At 38.2% G+C, this 19828-nt stretch overlaps 1 protein-coding gene across 1 annotated transcript in view; it reads left to right on the top strand.

The window, feature by feature from the left end:
• The window catches only part of IMPG2 (interphotoreceptor matrix proteoglycan 2), a 55541-nt gene extending 37994 nt beyond the window's left edge, over positions 1-17547 (top strand). The window contains exons 11-21 of the mRNA XM_071572414.1: positions 1099-1116; positions 3126-3370; positions 3875-3957; positions 7552-7876; positions 8339-10038; positions 10797-11016; positions 12576-12786; positions 14903-15091; positions 15279-15477; positions 16362-16441; positions 17276-17547. Coding sequence (XP_071428515.1) covers positions 1099-1116; positions 3126-3370; positions 3875-3957; positions 7552-7876; positions 8339-10038; positions 10797-11016; positions 12576-12786; positions 14903-15091; positions 15279-15477; positions 16362-16441; positions 17276-17288 — 3283 coding nt within the window. The 3' untranslated portion in view covers positions 17289-17547. The remainder of the gene's footprint in view (positions 1-1098; positions 1117-3125; positions 3371-3874; positions 3958-7551; positions 7877-8338; positions 10039-10796; positions 11017-12575; positions 12787-14902; positions 15092-15278; positions 15478-16361; positions 16442-17275) is intronic.
• Positions 17548-19828: the final 2281 nt, after the last annotated feature.

Here is a 19828-nt window from a genome sequence, read left to right as displayed (position 1 = left end):
TGAAATGTTTGTTGTAATTTTGATATCTCATTCAAGATTCTTTCATAAAATAAAAAGATATATATAGTATCTGATACTTCTGTACTGTTGATATCACTAAGTATTAAACAAGGAAAAACATAGAAACCATTTTGAAAAAATATGTTGTATTTAAATTTCTTTTTCAACTTCTTAATATTAATTTGGGATGACTGTAAAAGTTGATACTTAGAATATGTAAAGGTCTTTCTCTCTTGGATTAAAACAAATGTGGGCAAATAGTCTGATAGATTATATGCAATGCTTTAACTCTCTTATTTCTATAAGTATTTTTAAGCACTACTTTTCTCAAAACAATTTGTGCTTTGGAATGTTTTAAGTTAGATTGCTAAGTTAATGCATCAAACATCTGATGCCTGAGTTATGGGGTGCATGGATCACAAATTGTCATTTTTCTTGAATGGACTGGATATAACTTTCAGAATCTAAGGATAGTGTCTAAGGATAATTAATCTAAATTGTGTTTTCTTTGAGATTGTAAGGTGTGTTCCTTAGAATTTATTGCCTGGGACATTTTAGCTAGAACACATGCAGGTAACAAAGCAGCTATAGTGAGAAAGGTTTGGTGGCTGGAACTCTAGACTGTGCCCAGTTTTCAGCCTGAAAGGTAGCAAAATTTTCCATCTTGGTATTTGCAGTCCGATACATTTGCAAGCTCTTGATTCATTTGGGAAGAGAAACAAAAGGTTGGTATTTCTGACAGAGCATCAGAACTCTCTGCTCTGTTGTGCATGACAAAACCCCATGGTTATAACCCAAAGCTTTAGACAGAATTAGTGACCCCTGATCTCCTTGATCTTTAACTGCATTATTTGCAGTAAACTGAGGTGGCTATGGTACTGATTCCTTGGGATCAATAGGAAATATCTCAGTCCAGTAAAAGCAGAACAGTTTATGTAGCAGAATAACTATGCAAATTATAAGTACTTCTCTGTATGTATTTTCAAATTGGTGTGCCTGGTAGAATACCAAGGCAAATTTGTTAAAATTGTAAGACTTAAAGGAAATTATGACTTTGATTTAACAGGTTTTGCTGTTCTGTTTTGTTTTTATATTCAGCCCTTCTGAGGAAGACAGGTAAAGACAACTTTTTAATAGATATTATCATAATACAGATGGAAAAAACATGTTTAGCTGGAGGACATTGTTTGGGGAATTGGTAGTTTTGGCTCCAGAGCAAGATAGTTATTCAGCATAAATATTATATGAGGGGTTCTATTAAAAACTTCAAGTAAGCAATCTGTTTTGGTTACGGATAATCCTAATTTGATTATTTAAGTCCTAATAATAAAAAATGCTAAGGAAAAGTCTTGCTAAACACAAGTCAGCTACTGGGCTAACTTGTGTATAGGATTCTGTTTTATGAAGAAAATTAGTTTGCTTAATGGTGACTAAAGGTCTTCATACTTTGCAGCAAGGTCTCGAATAGGTACAGGATGATTATTATTACTGAAATTAAAGTAGGTAAGAAAACCACAGTTCTCCAGCAAAAGGCAATTGCCTTAGCTCCTTAAAGGGTGGAGGTGCTGCACATTTTACCAGAGCTTTCATAAGTGTTCTTTAGCAAAACATGGGATCAGTCTGAACTTGTTTTTTTATCTCAGGTATATACGAGCTAAGAATCCAAAATTTTCCTTCTTTAGTATTTTAAGAATTTCACAAGACAGAAAAGGAACTGCAGCCTTAACTTCCTTGATGTATTATTTTCTTTCCTGTGTATCTCAGCAAAGGCAGTTTCCAAGAACAATTTTAAAGAGAATGAGCATTCTAATTTTAAAAGAAAATTTAGATAACACAAATCTCTTCACAAACTGTAGTGACTTAAAACCATACCTGACTACTGTGCACTTCTGGAGGATAAGATGCTGTTCACAAAGGCTATGTTCCAGGCACCAGATGTTTAGCCTTTTCCAGACAGATGATAGTGTTGTAGTTATTTGTTAGGAATTTTTGAAGGTGATTGACTGCACAGTTGTGTTAAATCTAAATGTTAAGTTTGAGGAGCATGCTCTGTTCAATCTTTGCTGTGCCTTTTCACTACTGCTGCCCTTCTTTATTTCCTCTGCTGACAGTCAGTGCCCATGGTGAGCCTATAGTGGACTCATTTCAATGATACAGCCAGGAGCAAAACTTCAATAGGTTCCTCATTTTAGTGGGTGTGTTTGCAGATTATGTCTCTTTTATCTGGCACTGGGACCTCTCTAAATGGAGTAATTATTTTAGCAATCCAGTTCAGCTCTGTGGAATGAAGAAAATCTGTATTCAGAGAACATTTTTCTAATGCTTCATAGATTACTTAATTTTCTTTTTCTGTTCTGTGTACAGCCAAAATATATTATATTTTCTAAAGCTTCCTTGTGCTTATGCCCAGTGTATGGTAAATTGGATTGCTGCCTTTGCTCTCATGTGGAAAAGGACATCCAAATATATTCAGGAAAAGAAAACTAAGACAATGGAGGATAGTTAATGAAAACAACCTAAGCTGTTAAGAGATACAAAACTGATTTATAGAATAAATGATCAAATGAGTCTAGATAAATGTTCCCAATTACAAGCTGTATTAAGTACCATTTTATTGCTATGAAAGACATTTTTTCAAGCAGGTTGGCACTGCACAGTGATAGTGATCAGGATTCTCACTTGCTACTGTAGATTGCTACTATATACATCCCGGTTTTCCTGGTGGTTTTCATACCTCAGAACCATTCCCATAATTGGCATGACATTAAAATCATCACTCTTATTACTGTGTGCTGGCCCATTAATAACTCTGACAAAGAGCCAGCATTTTGGTCTACTTGTGGTCTGTCTGCCATTCCCTTACAGAAATACAGGGCTGGGACCAGACTGGATGTTAGCTTTTGGTACCCTTTTCCTTGAGAACTTGGCAGTGGTGGAAAACACAGGCAGATAGAAGTGGTACAGTAATTAAGTAGTTTTTATTTAGAATCCTTTGAAGCCATATATTTTTATATTAAACGGGGGTCATGAAGAGGTTCTTGGGAAAAAAATGCCGTAATATTTTCTATACTTTGGAAAACCTGTCATTTCTCATCTGTGTTCTCTTTCCCTTTGTACAATTGAAGTGGGGTAGAAGTTCACTATGCTGTTACATTTGATGGAAAAGCTATCAGCAATGCCACCTGGGACCTGATTAACCTTCATTCCAACAAGGTGGAGGACAACTCCTTTATGGGCATAGAGGATAATCCAACAGTTGTGTACACCATCAGTGATTTCCGAGATTATATTGCTGAAATTCTCCAGAAAAATGCTTTGCTTGAAAACAATTCCTTGTCTTTAGACCCCGACTCTCTTCAGCTTACTAACGGTGGGTATTAATTATGATGCATTGCTGTGTCATGTTTTAATTTTTATAAAATAAATCTCAGTGAATTATTCAGCTACCCTCTGCATAATTAAACAGAAAGAACAAACCCAACTATGTTATAGCTTGTTTTGCTCTATCTTAACCAAGTAAAATCATTAGCAGTAGCATCTCATTTTTAACTCATTGGCTTAGTCTGCCTTCAGCTTAGTAGCCCTGTGTTGGCCTTGAGCATCACAAAGCACATACCTGGGTTATTGTTGAATATTCAGTGATCCCACTAGAGGTGATGAAATAGAGCTGTCAGCCCTCTGTTCTCATCTTTCCTCTATACTTCCTGCCAGTGATCTGAGGGCATTTCCAGAAGCAAAATTTCTCTGGCAAACTTTTTGAAAACATTTTACTCACAAATTTGAGAGCAGAGAGGGTTTTTCAGTCAGTCTTCCAACACAACTTCCTCACATTGCTATGGCAGCCTTCAGACCCCAAATATTTATATTTCCACAGTGAAAGAAATACTACAGCCCACACCAGAAGACCCATCTTGGATTACTGAGCATCCAGTTGTGCTGGAGCGCCCGGCGTTTGATGTGAGTATGGTTCTGAACAGGGGCCTTTGGATACATTTGAACAACTTAACTCAGCAAGGTGGAATTGTAGCCAACACCCAGAGCTTCTCTATGCTCTTGTACATGCAGAATAAGTGGTAATGAAGGCACGCCTTATATTAGGTAAAAACGGGTGAAATCTCTCATATGACAATTTTGGTATGTGTTGCACAACAGTTTCCCGTCATCATCTGCTTTAGACTGTATACTGTTCTAAAGACATGAGTCTTCCTTTATCCTTTCTTTGGAAAGCAAGGAATACATGTAAACCCTAAAGCTGGCTGCTAGAAGAGGTACAATGCTAAGTTTCATATGCTCCTTTTTTTTTACTGTATTGCTTTCACAGAAAATTCTCAGCTTGGTTTTAAAATTATGTCCATCTCCCTAATGGAAACAGAAAAATAATAGGTAGTGAAATTGTAATGATCTCCTCTGACTACCTCTGGAACAACCCAAGATATAGTTTGAAGTTCCCTAGTGGACAGGAGACTCCGTATCCGTGACCATGTCTGTAGAGTGCAAAGGGACTTTAAGGCAGAGACACTGAGTTAGGTGTCAGCCACTGAGATCAAGTCAATTAGTTCTCTCAACAGTGAGGACTGAATGGTGGAGCATTGTCTGGGCAGTAGGTTTCTGCTCTGCGCTGTTGTGTAACACAGATGTGTCTGCCATGAAGAAATGAGTTAAGATTGTGCCCTAAAATCCAGGTCCACCTGTGCTGGATGGTTGGTTCTCACTAAGTCCTTGTGAGACAATGTTGTGACAGACACATCTAATTTCAAGTCAGCCTCTGAAAGCATTACGGAAGCAAAATTTGTACTCACTTGACAGAGCCCAAATATTGTTAGAACGAACATAGGTATAATATTCTTAATTTCATGCCAGCTTTCCCTGAGTTTTAAAAAACAATCATTGATGAATAAAATACGAATTCATATGGATGTTCCATAATGGCTTAAACACTGAGGGGAAAAATGTGAATTTAAGTTATCTTTCAGAAAAGGGCTTTCTCTCTACTAGAGCTACCTAACTAGTTGAAAATACTGCAGATGTTTATTTTAGTATAACAAAGAATTTTTCCATCTTTACATTCTCTCTGTGGTTAATCTGTCAGATGTGCAGAAAAGAAGATTTTAGACTATCAGTAGCTTTGCAGTAATAAATTTTAACCCAATTTTAGGGAGTAGTATATATGAGAAAAAATGGTGGAAATTATATTGTTCTAATGATGGGCTATATATAAAGTAATCCATGCCTTCAGTCAAGAACTTTAATTATATAAAGGATATTGAATATATCCCCAAATCAGCTGTGTACAATCTGCAATAAATAGATAATCTGGGAATTAACTTCATATAAATTTAAGAAAATTATAAACATTAACAAGCAAACAATTAATCAATTACTCCCACAGATGTCAAACCTTTATGGTTCAAGTAGATATTCTTAAGAACTTTGCTGTGATTCTACATAGCTGATTGAGAATAAGTTGGATTTGTATTATCATACATACTCATGACATGATGTGGGACCATCATGATTTCACCATCTAATTGCTAGCATATGGTACCACTAATTCTTTCTTTTGAGTTTTACAGCTCTCTTAAAAAGTAAAGCAAAAAGCAAGTCTAGTTTTTGAAATCCATATTTTCTTGTTATTTCTGTTGAGTTTTAACAGAATTGTCTGTCTTGCTGAATACAATGCCTTTCTGGCAGCAGAAAATGGAAAATCAGGGAGAGGATTCTGTGTTTGCAGTCATCTGTCATATTTGTAAGCCTTTCAAAAGACGTTAGTGAAAACAAGACTTGCCAATATGATATTAAACTTGTTAATATAATATATTGCACTGTAACAAGAATCTTTGAATAATGTTTGTTGCCATAGGAACATCTATGGACATTCAAATAAATGATGAAGTGCAATTCCTGGCAACTAAGTGTTCATATTAAAAAAAATATATTGAGAATTTATTGCTGGTAGTCCTTATTCGTTCTTTATGGAATTTATATGTGTAATTTGTTTCTAATTTTGTATAGTAACTGTTTTTACAGCTTTATTTATAGTGGTCAGTTTTGCCAAAAAATATAATTGCTGGAGCACATGTCTATATGATATATATACTTTTCAACTGATTGTTACCACATAAATTAAAGAATGTGTGGAGACTTTGGTGGCACAAAGCCCACCACTTTTAAATGTGCTCAATACAGGTAAACAAGTAATTTAATAAAAATACCTTAACTGGCCTGTTTTCAAAGCATTCAAATGCAGCTTGAATGAAGCTGAAAATTTAATTCTCCCAAATTTCTACCGGGAGTAAAATTTTAAATTGAAAATATTTGGGTTCTTCCTGTCACAGCTGGCCAAGTAATATAAAGAGATTTGACAGAAATGGTGAATTATAGAAATAGATAAAATTATTTTGAACTGTAATACATATTACAGAAACCCATGTCCACTGCTCACTTAACTTTGCTCATCACCATCAGCAGTTGATTAGTTGTTAGCAAATTGCTGCTTCTTGAAATTGCTTGGCAGTTTTTCATATCCCATGGGTTTTTTTGGTCTGTATCAGACTACTGCACAGCATTCATATGTAGGCAGGTGTCTGTGTGAAGCACCAATTGCTGAATTTTAGGCTGGCAGCTTGCTTTTGTAGCCTTGACCAAATAACTTTATCTCTTTATTGGCTTTTCTTCATCAGACACCATGATAGTAGATTAATATTTAAAGATGAAATGTGCTAACTACTTTAACTGTAAGCCAAATAATGATTGTAGTGTGAGTAGCAAGTAAGCACTGTGGAAACTGGAGATGTAAAAACAAATTATTTTTTCACATTTCAAACCATTTGCAAATTCATTCTGCCTACTCTTGTTCATAGTTACTACCGATAGACTTTTTTTTATGCTCAGGCATTTTGGCTTTGAGACTAAAATTATTCCAGTTTCTAAATGTTCTTCTTTACATCATAGTCTTTGTTTCCCTCCTGGGTTTTCATGTCCACAAACTTAAAGTTATCAATAAATGACCACTGGGCATGTATACATTCAAACTCTGTTTCTATTCTGGTTTATGTTTCATAGTAAGTGCAATATTGTAATTACTATATTCATTGTGTAGCTGATGAATAATAGCTCTTAAAACCTCATCATGCTTTAGGAAGACAGGCATAATTCATCTTCGACCTAATTAGAGATGGACAGATTATTTTTTGAAGTACAGGAAAGAATATGGGGTTGGGTGTGGATAGTAAATCTCTTTATACCATAAGTGATGCTACACACCAAACTGTCTGAATGGCTCCCTCCCCTTTTTAATGAACATGACTGGACATGATGTATGCCACAAGGATGTGCATTTTACAAGCATATTGCACATGATTAGCAAAGGGTCTATATTTGCCAATCCTCCCTGTTTAACCCCTCCTGCTGCTGTGCATTGCTGTGTCACAGAGGCAGCAGGACAAGACTTTGCTGCGGCCCGCTGTTAACACCCTCTGTGTTCAGCCCAATGCAGACAACCAATGGTTTCCATGTAATAGTTAAAATAGTAATGGCAGTTTTATGTTCCAGGACAGCACCTTTTTAGCTGAACGTCCTTCAGCAGATGAATCAACGGTCAGTAATGCCTTACCCTTCGATTACACCAAACCAGATTCCACTTCAGGTAGTGAGCAGTACAGTGACAATGAAATTCAGCCAAGTCCAGAACACATAGACTCAGAGGCCGGTTTGGCACCTGAAGCTCCACTGTTCTCAGAGGCTGATGTCACTTCTTTGCCTGATGGGCTGAACTTAGATGACGGCAATCAGACTCCTCATTTGGTCGCTGCACCAGTGTTAGAGCATGATTCTGAGGACTCTCTGGAATGGTTTTCAGCCCCCAGTTCTTTGGATGGTAAGTTAATGCCATTGAATGAAGTTTAAATTTGGATGCCGGTATTTCCTGATTCTCACCAAATTATAGCTCACCAAAATGACTTTTCAGAAAGGTCTAAAAGTTGGCTTTCTAGCTCTGTTAGTTTTTACCGTTCCTCTGTGCATGTATTCAAGAATAATATACCAAGGTAAAGTGCCTGTAGTAGCTAACAATGCCTGTTTATTCTTTCTGGAAATGATGCACACATGATACTTGTTTAATTTTATAGAATTAATTTTGTATGTCTTGACTTGGCCCACATAGTATCTGAATGGAAAACATGAGTGGTCAGCAGGGGTCCATCTGACTTTGGCACACAAAGGCCAGGATGTATTATGGGAAACCAGTGGAATATAGATCTGCAGATAATAAAATTAATGTATTTTGACACTTTTTATCATAAAGAACAACTAATTGGAAATTTATTTTTAGTGATTGAAGATACTGGACTATCTGAAGACCTTTTGCCTTCAAGTTCTCACCTTGTGCCTGAAGAATCTCCATCTACAGATGATTATGCGGTTCCTCTGCTTTCTGCACCAACAGTGGCCTCTTCATCAGTCATAGAGACTGATATTAAAGAAACAGTATCTGATGAGAAGGAAGAAGTAATTCAAGGTAGTCCTGAGGGCAGTGACAGTGCAGACTCTGTGGAAGAAATTCCTTTTCCCTTAGAAGTACCCCCTATGGAAGATGAAACTGATATGTTTCTTGGAGATAGAGTTATATATGATGATGGGTCTGGTTCAGCTTTTGATGGTTCAGGAAAAGAAATGGAATCAAGTATCTGGCCTTGGGAAGAAGCAACACTGGAACCAGTTTTCTACCCTGGTCCTGATAGCTGGCTTGAAGATGACAATGAGTCTTTGTTAATCAAAACTGAGGATATTCCCGAAGGCATGATCTTAGACTATATTCTTAACTCTGGGAATAAATTAGATTATGATCCTTCCAAAGATGAGAATGATGGTATAGTCAATATAAAAGATTTCCTTGATGAGTCTGAAATATTTGTCTTTCCAGAGACTACAACTCCACCAGTACCTCTATTACAGACAGAAGAGCGATCATCTATGGAACCATCTACACAGACAGAAACACTGGGCATGTATGATTCTTCTTTTGTTAAACCATCCTTGGTTTTGGAGGCTTCGGTGGATCATTCCTCTGTTGCCATGCCAACTGGAGAGGTGCCTGTCTCACCACCATATACAGATTTGTCTGTGGAAGATCATCTTCTTACATCTACAGGGACTGTCAGTATGGAGCAACCTGAAGAGACCAGTGTAGATCAGAACATAATTTCTGGAGAAATTGAACATCCAAAGAAAGACAGGACAATGGCAGAAGAACTATACACAGTAAAGCAGTCAGATGAAATGGAGGCTGCTACAATAGGACACTTGGATATAAGCTCTTCAGAAGCTATTCTGACTGCAGGTCCTTCCATGGTAAAGCCTGATGCTTCCATAGAAGAGCAGCAAGATGTAGATTCATCACTGGCAGGACAAGACACTACTGGACTAGCAGTGAAGGAACCAGGTGATGCTTGGCCTACTGACAGAACACTAGAAATCTCCTTAGATCAGACAGTGCAATTATCAACACCAGCTGCCGCTCAAGTTTCAACTGCAGCTCCTTCTGTAATAGATCAGACCACTGTCCTAGAGGACCTCGCTGGGCTGGGTGGTACAGACCATGTTTCCATGAGCTTCAGCACTGCCACGAATTATGAAACAGTGAGAGTAACAACAAGTACCATTGAACTTCCATCCCATCTCCCTCCTGTGGGATCCACAACCTCTTTGTCTGTTTCAACAAACCTGGAAGATGAAGCAACAAGAGCTCTGGATGTTTCAGTAGACCTGGGTCATATAAGCACTGTCCACTTTTCTCCTGAGTGGACTGAGGAGGGAAGGAGAATGACTGAAAGTCACATAGAGCTAACAACTCGTGTCCAGTCCACAGAGATGGCCAGCATGGCCTGGGCCACACATGAAACTCACTATAGCAGTACTGTCCCATCCCGAGCTCTAGTTGTGTTTTTCAGTCTTCGGGTTACCAACATGATGTTTTCAGAGGACCTCTTTAATAAAAACTCTCCTGAGTACAAAGCATTGGAACAGCGATTCTTGGAACTGGTAAGAATCACTTCTATGCTAAATATCCATTACCAGAGAGACACGAATTGTTGGTAACAATATTTAATCATCTCTCTTGGAGAGAGCAACTCAAAACTGGTTTACAGATATTATTTTTGTCCCTCTATGGGAAAATTCTGTGGGGAAATGGGTGGTGGGATCTTTGTCTTTTATTCAGTCAATAGTCTCTCCAAAGTGGAACTTTTAGTTCACCTTTTAGTAATGAGTTAACTTTTCTGCAACGCATTCAACCTATCCTAAGAGGTAGCTCAGGGTTCTAAGCTGTTCCTAACCCGGCTGTTGACTAGCAAAGTCTCACAGGAGTTATACACCAACAACTGCCAAATCTTAACTGGGAAATTCACCTTTTTTGACTGAAATGAACATTTTGTTGTGGGAGATAAGGGAATGGAGCAGAGAAGGGGAAGTGGGACATGGTTGAAGGAAAACCTATGAAATTATTATAATGCCTGGTGCTTACATCAAAGGAGAGCACAATGTCCTGAGAACTCTATTTCTGAATTGTAAATTTTTAGAAACTTCTTGACAATTGGTATACTCTTAAGAACTGCTTGAAGTACTCAGGCTCCTGGCAGCCTGTCAGCACAGACCTCAGTTGGGTAAAGATTAATGCTCTTGTTGCGGGATTTGGATAAAATCATTCAGACTCCCCCTATCTGATGCAGTAACAGTGCAACTGGCTTGAGCAGCGAGAGATTCAAAGATTCAGCTCTTCTGTCACATCCCCTGTGTTGCAGCTGGTGCCCTACCTTCAGTCAAATCTAACGGGATTCCAGAATCTGGAGATCCTGAACTTCAGAAACGGCAGCATTGTGGTGAACAGCCGAATGAAGTTTGCCAAACCTGTGCCTCGGAATGTCACCAACGCTGTGTACATGATCCTGGAAGACTTCTGCAACACTGCATACCACACTATGAACCTGGCCATCGATAAATACTCCCTGGATGTGGAATCGGGTAAGGACTGTAGAGAAATGCAGTTTAAAAGCAAGGGATTTAGAACAATTTCTGCTTTAAGTACTAAGAATCCCTGGAGCTCAGAACTGTCCATTGAATTTCACAGGCTGGACTTCAGGAAGACAGTCTTTCACAGAGTTCAAACAAACAAATATAAAATCTGTATGCGTGTATGTATGGCCAAAGTTCAAGAATGAAGATTTGGGAAGGGCTCTCCCCATGTGGGTGGGCCCTTCCAACCTGCGCAGTGGATTTTTTAGGTGAGGCACAGCATGCGCAGAACTGGCCCCACCGTTTAAGGCCTAAGGTCCATCTGCCATGGCTGAGTGAGCTTGGAGAGTGACAGGGAAGTCCTTGGGACTGTCCTCAGCACCTGGTACTAACCAGGGCTGACCCTGCTCAGTATCCGAGATCTGACGGTATTGGGTGACAGGGAGGCATTGAACTGCCAGAGGATGGTCCCACTGAGACTCAAACTCACGACCTTGGGATTCGGAGTCCAGAGTGCTCTCCATTACACCATGGGACCGCCCCAATATAAAATCTATTATGGAACTAAAGAGACAAAAATCAAAGTGCAACCCAAACAGAGCAATTTGTATGGGATCCATATAGAATTATGGAGAAAATTCACTCATGTAATAGCTTATATGATGCCCTCGCTTTGCCTGGGGAGTGAGTGAGCAGGCTGCTCAGGTAAAACAGTGATGCCAATCCCTCTTGTGCTTAGTTTCATGTGTGGTTTGAACTTATTCCATGTGGTTACTCTGACAGGCGGTAGCCAATTTGGCTGCCAGGTGAGCATCTGCACAGCTGCTGCCTCATTCTTGTGGTAAGGTCTTTATTGCACTAAATAGTGATAGGCCCTCTGTGTTCACTCCCCTGATCCAGGGAGAAATTTTTCTCTGTCCAATTAGCCAGTGGTTTACCATGTAAGCAACTAAAAAATATTTCCTCTTTAAGGTTAAAGAAAAATAAGAGCGCTGACCTGCTGGCAAATGGTAGCTGTTCTTCTCGGGTAGCTCCCTTACAAAGATTGTCTAATTAACATGACAAATCATCTGATATTGATCATTTAGGTGTATGCCAACCACAAGTGAGAGATCTTGAATACTATAAGTTTGTGTTCCTTGAAGACAAAAAGGCAGATGATGAGTGCTCAAAGTCCCACTGCCCTTCCCTTTATGTTGCCTAGGTTTTCTGTAACAGGAAATACTGGAGTTCAGCTATGTTTTACTCATTTGCAAAATATAGTTCCAGAAGACAGAGAACATAAGTGAAACATTCCAGTAAGAAAAAGATCACTTTATACTTGGAGGTTTTTTGTTTGGTTTGTTGGGTGGTCTTAGATGTGCACTGACATGCACTGTGCAGACAGAGGAATACTTGCTAGTGCTTATTCACCTTAGCAAAACCTTTTGTCACTTGGGAAAGGTGCACACTGAAGTTTTGTGGATTAAATAAGAGACTGTGAGTGAAAATGGCAGTGGACAGTCAGCACTTTGCCTCAGTTAAGGTTCCTCTCTATCATTAATATTTTCTGGGCTGTGTGTTGTCAGGTGAGCAAGCAGATCCCTGCAAGTTTCAGGCCTGCAATGAATTCTCAGAGTGCTTAGTAAATCGCTGGAGTGGAGAAGCTGAATGTGTCTGCAATCCTGGCTACCTAAGCATTGATGGGCTACCATGCAACAGCATTTGTGATCTGCAACCGAACTTCTGCCTGAATGATGGGAAGTGTGACATAAGCCCTGGGCAAGGGGCCATTTGTAGGTAGGTCATCTTGCTATTTCAAGTTGTGCTTCCTTTTTGAAAACCCTTTATTTTCTCCTCTGCAGTCTACAAGATTTGTCTAAAATTCTGTACAACACTGTATAACAAGTGAGTAGATAGCAATTATCGTTCATGGTATGCTGCTGTGTGGAAGTCCCAATACTAACATTAGTTTTCCTATGTATATATCAGAAAAGAGACACTAATGGATTAATGCAATAGCAACACCAGGAAATAAACTAAATAGGACAAATGGTTGCACACTCAATTGTTCAAATCAATTTCACTGACCTTTGGGGACAGAACTTGCCTCCAGAGGTTCTGTCAAGTAGCAAAGTGTTACATAATGTCATATAACATATAAGAGTTAATGCCGTCACAAAAATTCGTACCTGAAAGGCAGACTGATACAGAATAAATTTATTAAATATAATGGTCTCAGTAAAGATAAAGTTATAAAAGTAAATATTGGACATTCGCAAAAAATCGTGTGTGGTTCATAAAGGGATCAAGTCACAGGCCCCATAGTTAAATTTTTTGCTTAAAAAGACACAGATGCCTTTTAATAGGATTGTTGTATTTTGCATGTAATGGAAAAGACAGTACAAGATACAGACAAATTGATGCTGTTGCTGACACTGCACTTAATTTTTTTACTTTTCAAGAAAAGTAACAGTATTTTTAAAAACAAAATATACCCATTAACAAAAAAGAATTATTGCAAAGAAGATTACTACTAGTAGTTATTTATGTAATTTCGTGTGATTTTCTTTTTGAAGTTTACATAGAACATCTCTCAAGTCAAAGTCCTAGCATTTAACAGAATAAAAATGTTTTGGAAACTATAAAAATGGATCCTAACACAGATGTATTATAGATTTAATCATATTTGTATAATAGCGTTAATTAGAAGCAGGTAAGTACCTGAACTCAAGCATTCTTCAGCCAGTATTTATCAAGAACATTCTGAAAAATATTGATGTATTGCTTGTTACTTTCAGAAACTATTTCAGATCATAATTTTAGAAGACTTAATTTACTGATATTTCGTATAAAAATTGTTCATTGCTGTGAGTGTCATGCCACCCTGCAATCCTTTGAGTTTTTATAGTAAAAACTCCTAAACAAACATAATGCAAATGATACATTATATCTATTGGTATATTAGTATTAACATTAAAGTTGTCATGTTTAAAAAACACAGTAAGTCAGGAATACTGAATACTGTTTTGGGCAACTATTCCAAAGATACCATCTTGGACATAAACTTCTATCATTTATTTTATGTATCTATTTAACAAACCATTTTGGAGTTCACCACACTTGAAACATTCTACTCATTTGTATTTGCATTGCAAGATAATAAAGATGACTGCTTTCTACCTTTACAGTATTTGATATATCACAGGCAAGGCTCAGTCAAGGCAGGACTTTTTACTTAGTCTAAACACCTTCCAGTTTTAACACATCACAGGATACTCTAGATTGCAAAACCCACAGGCTTTCCCCATCACAAATGTAGTATTACCTACACTCCTTGAATTCAGTAATTGTGGTAGTTCATCCTGAAGAAAAGAAGGCTCCTGGAATACCTTCTAGTGGCCTTTCAATATTTAAAGGGGGCTTATAAGAAAGATGAGGACAAATTCTTTAGCAGAGCCTGTTGTGATAGAACAATGGGTAACAGCTTTAAACTAAAAGATGGTAGTTTCAAACTAGATGTAAGGAAAACAGTTTTTACAATGCATGTGGGGAAGCACTGGAACACATTGCCCAGATAGGAAGTAGATGACTTACCCCTGGATTGGATGGGGCTCTAAGCATCCGAGTCTATTTGAAGATGTTCCTGCTCATTGCAAGGGTTTGGACTAGATGGCCTTCGAAAGTCTCTTTCAACTGAAACTGTTATAGGATTCTATACCAAACAGAATGCTCATGATAACAATAATAACAATAATAATAATAATAATAATGATGATGATGATGAAAATTGGTGATTGAACAACACTTGATATTTATTGAGATGACTTAACTGAGGGCACATCATAACAGGAAGTTAAATACATTAACCAAAACTTTTGCTGGTGTTTAATTTCCCTGTATTTCTTTGTGGCAGGTGTCGTGTGGGAGAGAACTGGTGGTACAGAGGGGAGCACTGTGAAGAATACGTGTCTGAGCCATTGGTTGTGGGTATTGCAATTGCTTCTGTGGCAGGATTCCTTCTTGTAGCATCTGCTGTCATCTTCTTCTTGGCCAGGACCCTTCGAGACCAGTATACAAAGAGTGAGACTGGGGACTCACAGGGGTAAGTGACACCGTCCAGTATTTTAGAACATATTGGCTACAGTAAGGATAATTCTGTCGTAAGTCTTATACCACACAGTTGACAAGTAACAGGATGTACAGGCACCTCCAAAAGCCGGGCTTCCTTAGTCTATCTGCTGCCCTTCCAGGCTGCGGAGAAGCTCACAGTTTGTTTATTGCTCCCCCAGGCAGGGTGACAGCCTCTCGTCCATTGAGAATGCAGTTAAATACAACCCCATGTATGAAAGTGACACGACTGGCTACAGCCATTATTACCGGAGATATCCTCAGCTAACGTCCTACAGTTCTACCAGTGCAGAGACATCCACAGACTACAGCAGTGAAGAGATCAGGCACATTTATGAAAACAGTGAGCTTACTAAGGAGGTAAATGACCTTGTTTTCATAGTGGCACGGGAAAGACCATGTAAATGGTAAACTATTCCATTTAGAAGCACCACTTCTAACCTCAGAGGTGGGCCCAGTCTTTCCCCAGTGTCTGTCCTCTAGATAAGCAGATTGCAACTATGACTGCTGCTATTATTTAAGAGAAGGCAGAAAGGTTTTCTTTCCCTGCTTGCTTTTAGGTGTAGAGAAAGGAATGGGGTTTCTTTGACCTGTAATGAATTTCACATACTAAAGGAGCTGACTCCTTAAGTGACTTCATGGGAGTTGGGGAGGTTTAATGTACTGCTTAACAGAACCTTTACCTTTTAATGTCAACTATCTTATGCAAGAATAGTTACACAGTGCTAAAACTGGTACATCCAGGTCTTTTCACAGGTTTCTTTTACTTTGGGTATTTTTTTTTGAAGTTTAGGTCTTTCTATAGCATGCAAGTTAGATCATATCCTTCTCCTTTCTTCCTCAATAAACAATATCCAAGGTTTACTCTAGAGGGCTAAAGAGAAGGGATTTACATCCCAGAACCAACTACATATCCTTAAGCATTTGTGAGAGGTGTGAATCCATCATGTAGCTGGACTGGTAGGCAAAGTATCCATGAGAGATAAAGCATTTGTTAAAGTCTGTTGAAATGACACACCCTGCCTAAACCCTGGTTTTGATTTAAAAGTGAAGTATTACTGAATTCAAATGAAGTGCTTCACTTAAAATAAAAAAAAAAAAGTTAGGCATAAAATATTGGAGTGCCCAATTTCAAGCTCTACTTCAGGAAGTAGGAGATTTGTTTCCCAAAAACCAGAAATCAGCTCTTTCATTTGTATTCTAATTTCTATTATGTACTTACAGTTTTGTTTCTTGTATTCTAGGAAATTCAGGACAGAATTCGAATTATAGAGCTCTACGCTAAAGATCGTCAGTTTGCAGAGTTTGTTAGGCAGCATCAAATGTGAGTTGAATGTCTTGTCTGGATCACTAACTGCTTTGATGTTTTCCCCTGTGGCCTTTACTACATTACTGTATTTTTAAGGGTTTAGAACACTAAAGGCTAAGATTGCAACATTATTTTTTAAGAGGTTCAACACTTAAAAACACTTAATAATCAATGTTAAAGGTATAATATGGCCCCAGAAATATGCTAATGAGTGTCAGAGCTCTAACATCCATTTAGGTCCTTGAAAGCATAGATAGAACCTTCTTAACTCTTTAAATGTGTTTCTTATTGCCTAGTGTTCCATTTAAAATAGAAATTTTAAAAGCTTGATAGTTTACCTTGAGTTCTCAAGACTTGGCAACTCACCAAGACCTGATAGATCACTGCTACAATCCTGTCTGGTATGGTGGGCTCCTACCAATATAGAAAGTTTACAGTTCCAAACAACAACCAATCTGAGTTGTGTGCTCTGAAGAAAGCTAAGCATGAAAAAGATTGTCAAGGAATTTATTAGCATAACCACCTTTATGAAGTGTATTCTCACTGTAGCAAGCAGCAAATCACAGCTTTCTGAGTTACTTTGAAAGATACTGTAGTACAATACCTTGGGATTCTATTCTACAGTAGCAAAAAACTTATTTTTCCAGATCTTCAGCTATAATTTCTTTCTAATTGAAAATAACAGCAGTTCAGAATTTTCCATGTCAGTAATTCATTTTTTCATCTTGAAAAGGATCAGCATCTGAATTTTCCACAGCTGGAAAGTAGTAAGATCTGTCTTATATAAGCCTTGAATCCAATGTTTGAAAGAGATGAAAGTAATCATTCCTTCTCTGTTTTTCATTTCAGGAAGCTGCTTTAAGAAAAAAAGAAATTGATAGAATACACGTGGGAGATAAAAACTACCTTGTTGCCGCAGCAATGGGCTCAGATGTAACTGCAAAGTTACTTATAGTCTTAACATTGCATGGATGGATACAGATGTTTTCTAAATGAATGACTTAAATGCATAGATGTCTGTTTATCTCAATTACTTCTGGATTTTCTGTGTAAAGTGACATTTTAAAGAGGTGAACAGAAGCGACAGAGGTTATGAAAGTTCATTTTTCTTTACCTCTAAAATGGGCAATGAAAGTTTTGTACACAAAGACAAAAAATCTCCTCGGATAAGAGAAGATATAGGCACAACCAAAATAAAAAGCACATTGAAAATCCCTGTCTGGCATTTATCCCCTCACTGGAGGCTCCAGAGGTGATTTCATGGGTAGAAAACACTAGTAGAAAAAAATATGTGATTTGCAAGGGAATGACTTGTAGGGGAGAACTATCGTGCTAGAATTATGTTAGCATCATTTTAAAGCATTCCTGTTATCAACACAAACATAAGCTCACTGGAAAAATTTTCCTTCTGTACAGATGCCTGATGTATGTTTTGCCACCTGGCATTAGCAAAACAGAGGACAGCACTGAGCCAGCAGGCCTCCTGAGGGCTCTCCCCAGCAATCAGCGTCCCTGCTGCCTGTGACCCCAAGGGGAGCCTTGGCAAGGCAGGAAGTGCTTCTGCAGTGCAGAACAGGGTCTTTAAAGCCAGGCAAATTGGTTCTCCAGCTGTTTCTGGCAGACACACGAGCTGGGGCACAGTAGGTCTTCTATCATACAAATGTTCTGTGAGACTTAAATGGCTAACATTGACCTTTTTTGTATGTAAACAGTTGATTTCATATTTTTTAAGTTAATGTGCATTATTTATTTGTTGTGTGTTTCCTTACAACTTATTTTCATAGTGTATTTATTCGTTGAAATAGAAAGATGACTAGTTTTAATGATGAAATGCTACAGTGGCATTTGTGGCCATTCTTTTATATATATTTAGTGTTCACTTAGTTTGAATTAAGCCAATTAATACTTGCATTTCCTTTACTGAACTGGGCAATAGCCCTCCATGAGCTCCCTTTCAAAATCAGGCTGTGGTACTTAAGTGCATCCATATTTGATAGGTTGCAGCACTTTTTTGTAGGGAAAGGAAAAAGTAAGATTATTCTTAGTCTAGTGGAAGTCAACATTTAATTTCTTAAACTGAAGAAGTCCGCCTGAAGCATTTTAAAATATCTGAATTGAGATGGGGACCTCCAACATACAAAAACAGAGTTTTATCTTCAAGTTATGAAGAGAGTTCAGACTACATGTTAAGGTGTGTTGGGGCTCTGTTCAGTCCCCCGGTGTCTCTTGTTTAAGGTATTAACACAGCTGTCAGGGTTAGGGCACAAATTATGATCACTTTAGTTTATGCAAGCAAAAATGGCCAAGTTATTTATTTCTATGATGTCTGTAGTTCTTGGCCCACATGTGCCAACAGTCACCTGATACTTTTTAGTATTTTTAGTACTTTATTAGTATTTTTATTAATAGTGAGAATTAGTTTATTGTCTATAGGCAACTTAGCTAAATTCCTGAACATTTCAATGTAATTCTTCCATGTGTCCTAGAGAACCTCACTGGATCACTGGTATAGTACCTTTTTGCCTTGAGTGGCAGGGGATGGGTATCAGAACCACACATCTGTCTAAGGCATTAACACATCTGTCTAAGGCTTATATAAACCACTATAAGCTAAAATAACACTAGGCAGCTGTAGGTAATATGGTGCTGCTCAACTCTGTTGTGACCAGACGTTATGAGACAGAGGCCCCATTCTACCTGATGGCCCAAGAGCTGTCAGAGCAGCTGGTTCAGAGTTTCTGAGGCATGACCCACTCCTCCTGGCCCTGCAGCAGCATGGCTGAGCCACCCTGTAACACCAGGGCCTGTGATCATAGCACAGAAGTGCTCTGCTCAGGGTAGGCATCGGCTTGTGACTTGTTTCTGTGCAACTCAACTTCCAGCCCTGGGAGCTTTGGTGCTGCTCCTGCTAAGTGCAGCAGTGGATGGCAGCTGGGATCAGGCATGTTTTAAAGGTATTTGTAGTATTTTCTATGCACAAGCTGAGAAGAGGCTTGGTGACACTGAGTGTGAGATATTTCAGTGTATATACAGTGATACTTTGTGTGTGTGTGTGTATACATTGGACATGATGGTATCTTTTCACAACAATAAAAAAGTATTTCCAAAATGTTTTTTTCTATAAAATTCATGTAGAAATTATGAGTTGGACATGGATAAGATATCTTAGCCATGATCATTTATGCATGTAGGACCAGAAAATCTTTGTTTTGGTTTGGATTTTTTTTTTTTATAACAGAGTTGGCTAAGCTGTTAAACTCTTTTTCTAACTAAAGTATCACATGTAGTTCATTAACACTTACAAGGTTGCAGTCTAAATATTCATGCTGGAAAGCACATACCTAAGTGCTTGCTTTAAGTGAAACCTTTTGCCCATTTTGAAGATGTTTTGCCCCTAATCAA

This window comes from Pithys albifrons, chromosome 1 (genome assembly GCF_047495875.1).
Source record: "Pithys albifrons albifrons isolate INPA30051 chromosome 1, PitAlb_v1, whole genome shotgun sequence".
Lineage (NCBI taxonomy): Eukaryota > Metazoa > Chordata > Aves > Passeriformes > Thamnophilidae > Pithys > Pithys albifrons.
This window is presented reverse-complemented; position numbering and strand designations above follow the sequence as displayed.